The sequence below is a fragment of the Eurosta solidaginis genome, chromosome 3 (assembly GCF_040869045.1).
Source record: "Eurosta solidaginis isolate ZX-2024a chromosome 3, ASM4086904v1, whole genome shotgun sequence".
In the NCBI taxonomy this organism is placed as follows: Eukaryota; Metazoa; Arthropoda; class Insecta; order Diptera; family Tephritidae; genus Eurosta; species Eurosta solidaginis.
Window position 1 is genome coordinate 94,912,615 of NC_090321.1, and position 4,998 is coordinate 94,917,612.

General features: G+C 42.3%; 1 protein-coding gene across 3 annotated transcripts in view; it reads right to left on the reverse strand.

Moving 5' to 3' along the window:
- Positions 1–3,634: 3,634 nt before the first annotated feature.
- The window catches only part of Pgls (6-phosphogluconolactonase), a 28,130-nt gene continuing 26,766 nt past the window's right edge, over positions 3,635–4,998 (reverse strand). Inside the window, exons 3-5 of one of the 3 annotated variants that reach the window (XM_067772796.1) lie at positions 4,155–4,415; positions 3,925–4,034; positions 3,635–3,864 (exon numbers count right to left, since the gene is read on the reverse strand). In XM_067772796.1, the coding sequence (XP_067628897.1) occupies positions 3,757–3,864; positions 3,925–4,034; positions 4,155–4,415 (479 nt within the window). In that variant the 3' untranslated portion in view covers positions 3,635–3,756. Of the gene's footprint in view, positions 3,865–3,924; positions 4,416–4,998 lie in introns of all 3 variants that reach the window. The other 2 variants (XM_067772795.1, XM_067772794.1) reach the window with 2 other exon arrangements.

The following is a 4,998-nucleotide window of genomic DNA, read 5'->3' on the forward strand; positions in this document are numbered from 1 at the left end:
CCGTTTGCACCGTCTGTCAGCACAGAATATATAGGTTTGCGACATCCGCTCAATGCAGCTCCTGCCTTGGGTGGTGCCACTTTCCTAGATGTTCTGGTCTCCGCGACGGCAACCCCTCGACGGGTTTCATCGCGCCATGTTGCCAGGTCGCAAACCCAAATCATCCGGGTACCCCAATGCTTGCCCAAGGCCACAACAGCAATTGCGTCCTGGCCTTCCACAACCTAGGCGTAGTCACCCCTCACTTACCCCTAGAGTGGCGGCGTCACCCCTCATGCACTTCAGAATTCTGCAGTTCAACTGTAATGGACTAACTGGGAAGATTACGGAGATAGTCGATTTCATGAAGCGGCACAACATCCGCATTGCTGCGATTCAAGAGGCTAAACTCACAGCAAGATCTGCATTGCAGACCTGCTCTGGTTATAATGTACACAGGAAAGACCGCGAGAGCGGAAATGGAGGCGGCTTCGCGTTTATTATATACCACTCTGTGCAATATCATATATTTGATCCTGGCATCGACCGCAGTGACAATGTCTTAGAACGTCAAGGCCTATCTGTCCGGTCAGGCGATGCAAATCTAGAAATCATCAACATCTACATCCCTCCTGTCACCTGTTGCCCCAGTGGATACCGCCCTAATATCGAGGCCTTACTCACTGGCAACAATCGCATTATCTTAGGCGATTTCAATGCCCATCACGACCTATGGCATTCAAACTTGCGGGCGGACAGTAGGGGTGAGATGTTGGCGGATCAAATAGACGAAACGACGTTCTGCACAATAAACGGAGACACCCCCACACGTATGGTAGGAAGCTGCCATAGCTCGCCAGATATCTCAATCGTGAGCGCAGAACTCGTAAACTGCGTCAACTGGCAGCCGATGGTAACATTGGCATCCGACCACCTGCCCATACTTATTTCGTTCGAGCGTACCGCCGACTTCATCGTCACCGAAAAACGCACTTTCATAAACTTCAAAAAAGGAAAGTGGGAAGAATATAAATCTGCAACAGACAGCAGCTTTGCTGCCCTCCCTATCCCGACTGATGCCCGCCAAGGGGAGCGTGCCTTCCGTAAGGTCATTGAATCCGCCTCGGCACATTTCATTCCCGCCGGGAGAATTCCCGAAATCCGGCCCCACTTCCCGGCGGAGGCCGCGAGCTTAGCGAGGGATCGCGACCTTATAAGACAGCTTGATCCAGGCGACCCCCAAATAAGGGATATAAACCAACGCATCAGATTGCTTGTGGACGAACACAAGCGGGCGAAATGGGAAGAGCACCTAAGAGGTTGTAACCTCTCTACCGGTGTAGGTAAACTTTGGTCCACCGTAAAGTCCCTATCGAATCCGACTAAGCACAAAGACAAAGTTTCCATCGCCTTTGGCGATAAGGTGCTGTCGGATGCGAAAAAATGAGCGAGCGCTTTCTGTCGACAATATATAATGCATTCTACGGTCGACAAAAATAGACGAAGAGCCAATAGACACGCACATAAACACAAACTCAGCGCGTCACCAATTACCATCACCGCTAGAGAGGTTGAGGACGCCATTGGTCGCGCTAAACCATCCAAAGCAGTGGGCCCAGACGGCATAGCCATGCCGATGCTTAAAAACCTAGGGAAAGAGGGTTTCAAATATTTAGCGCATGTCTTCAACCTGTCTCTTTCCATCTTTGTCATACCCGAGAAATGGAAAATGGCCAAGGTGGTCCCGCTACTAAAGCCTGGGAAACCAGCTAACGTAGGTGAGTCATATCGTCCGATATCTCTCCTATCGCCAGTGGCAAAGACGCTTGAAGCCATTTTGCTCCCTTATTTCCAAGCACATTTGCAGCTAGCCCCTCATCAGCATGGCTTCAGAAAACTTCATAGCACTACCTCCGCGCTAAATGTCATTAGCACCCACAAGCAGGTCCTTGGTGAACTCCATAGACAGGCGTCGGACCTTTATGTCGGGAATTGCCCGGTGAATCCAGTACTTGAAGAAAAATATCCAGAACTCGCAGAAGAGGAACGCATACTCCCCAGGGAAACGCGTGTCACTCTTGCTCAACTTCGTTCTGGATACTGTAACAGGTTAAACTCTTACCTATCCAGAATCAACCCCGACATACAAAATGTATGCCCTGCTTGCAATGTGTCCCCACATGACACCAACCATCTCTTTAATTGTAATGTGGAACCAACGCCTCTAACACCCCTTTCCTTATGGTCCACCCCTGTTGAAACGGCAAGTTTCCTTGGACTCCCGTTAGAGGATATTGATGACAATTTGTGATCGGTCGCGGCTATTAGGTGGGGCGAGCATTGCTACAACAACAACAACAACAACAATATACTTGCGGTAGTTTTGGCTGTCGTAAGAGGCGACTAAAATACCAAATAGATTCAACGGGTTGTGTAGCGCATCCCTTTCAGGTTGCCAGCGCAATACATAGCTTCTCCAAACCCAATTGTCAACCTCACCTATCCGTGGCGAATCCTGTTACATTAACAATCGAGGCTCTGGCGACCCCGAACTCCTCATGGATCTAGGGGTGGGAGGGCGGTATGGCCTAGAAGGTCGCATTTGGTCATATTAAATCGTTCCCGAGATGGTCGGGCTTGGTACCGGAACGTACCAGATCTGCATTCGGCGTCGATAACACTGCCCAAGCCCTTCGGGGAGTGTCCTTATCGCTACAACAACAAGAACAACAGGGACAAAAATGGCCGGTGGTCTTTGAATTTCATTTTTGTAGTGAAGCTGTATGAAAAAATACAACTATGTTTGCTTTTTCCCAACAAATTTAAATTTAAAATTACATCTGTTCACAATAAAAAGTGCGATACAAGTTGCGTGTGTACATACATACTTTTACTTGCGATTTTCACCTTTATCGTGTTCTTTTGGATCAATAAATTATGCAAATAGGCTGTATAAATCGAACGTTTAATTGTAAGCACAAGTAATTCGAAATTTAAATTTGTTGAGAAAACGCAAAGTTTCATTTTTTCCCAACAGCTCCATTACAAAAACTAAATGCAAAGGATACAGGTCGGGTAATTTTTGTCCCTTGGAACATTTTATGGATGTGAACATAATCTCACCAGGCGGCTGTTTCGGGAAATCTAAAAATCTCAAAACAATCAAACGTTGGATTACATCTGTTTACAATAAAACGTGTGATATATCGTCATCTTGACAGAAACATCAACGTCTGAATATCAAAATTTAGTTAAGTAAAGTATTAAAGTGCCCTGTTATTGGAAAACCCACACATTTTTCACATTCACGTTATTTAGACCGTAGAACAGTGTGGTTTCCTTAAATGCTTGGTACTCGGTATATCAATATAATGTGGAACATTAACGCTTTAATTCAAAATATAAAAAAACACATTGATGCTTTTGGCAAGGGGCAGCTAAATAAACACGTTTTGAATGCAACAAAAAAAAACTCCTCCTATCGACTATGGTTAGAATGTGTTTTACATGCTTTGAAAAAAAGAAAAAAGTGTAAACACTTGTTCTTCATGGCAAAAAAAAATATGTTGAAAGTTAGTTTAATATCACATAGTCAGTTTTTTGTGATCCAGCAATGAGCTTTCTCTCCTTTTTCGAGTAAGTGTGAACCGTTAAGCAAGCTTCAAACCACAATTTTTAATAGTACTTTAAACTTCATTTTATCACAATTGCCGTTCTCTTGAGAAACTTTCAGTGCTACTTTATGTTTTTTGTTTTTGTTGTAAATATATTCGGGCGCTATTCCCGAATGTGACAGCCTGCTGCTTTATCTAATATAATTATTAGTTCACCATTTGTTGGCGAAACTCTACCAGCTGGTAAGTCTTCTTTGTCGACGAAAATTCTCTAAAAATATGGAAACATTACTCAAGCTTAAACAACAAAAGATACGAAATATTCACTTACTTTTACCATTTCCGCTTTACTCGAGCCACACATTGCAAATATACAGCAGTTGGCGCAGTTGATTAGCGGGAAAGTCATAGTGACACGTTGTGGTGGAGGTTTGGGCGAATCTGCAATGGGTGCAATTAATTTTGTTTGCTCATCAAGTAGCGCATGATTTGGGAATAGTGAACAAGTATGACCATCAGGTCCCATACCTAAAAGTAGTAAATCAAAGATAGGAATAGTACCAGCTTTTGCACCAAACTCTTTCAATATTTTGTGTTCATAATCAGATGCACAATCATTCAGTGGCAAATTGATATCAATCGGTTCAAATTGTTCTAGCTTCAAATTAGTGCGAGGTACCATTTTTGATTTGTAAACACCGTAAGTAGACTCAGGATCTGTTTCAACAACGTAGCGCTCGTCACAGAAAAAAAATTTCCATTTGCTCAGATCTGTGTCAATCCGAGGGATTGCATTGCATAGAAAGTTTAACACTGATCCTCCTGTGATTAAGAACATACAAATATTAAACAAAGCAAATAATAATACATTCAAGGGCTTGAGTTCCGATGATACCAGCATAACGATGTCTAGCAGTCTTAAAACGTTTCCATTTAAAGTGTTGATCTTATCAACTTCTCATATCAACTATTTTTCCAAATTTTTTAAATATAAACGAGCTCTAGGCCAAATATTTGTATATTCTTTATAAAACACAATACGTGAATTTTTGATATACAATTATATTATTTAATTTGTCGATATTTCGACTTCAGTCTGAATATACAATATACAAATATTTGGCCTAGAGCTCGTTTATATTTAAAAAGTTATAATTCAAAGGCCGTAAACAACAAAAATAATTATTTTTCCAAATGTTTTCCAAAACTAGCATATTTTTATTTGTGATTAGGTGCACATCAGTAGCGGATGGAGGTATGCGTTAAAGTAAATTTAGGGGATGTAGGGCGAAAAGTTCGTGGTTATCGTATCATATACATTAATATAAAAGTGGTCCCTATAAATTAAGTTACCTATCTTTCTAGTATCATCCCTTCAAACGGTTCTAACGAAAAAATTACACAT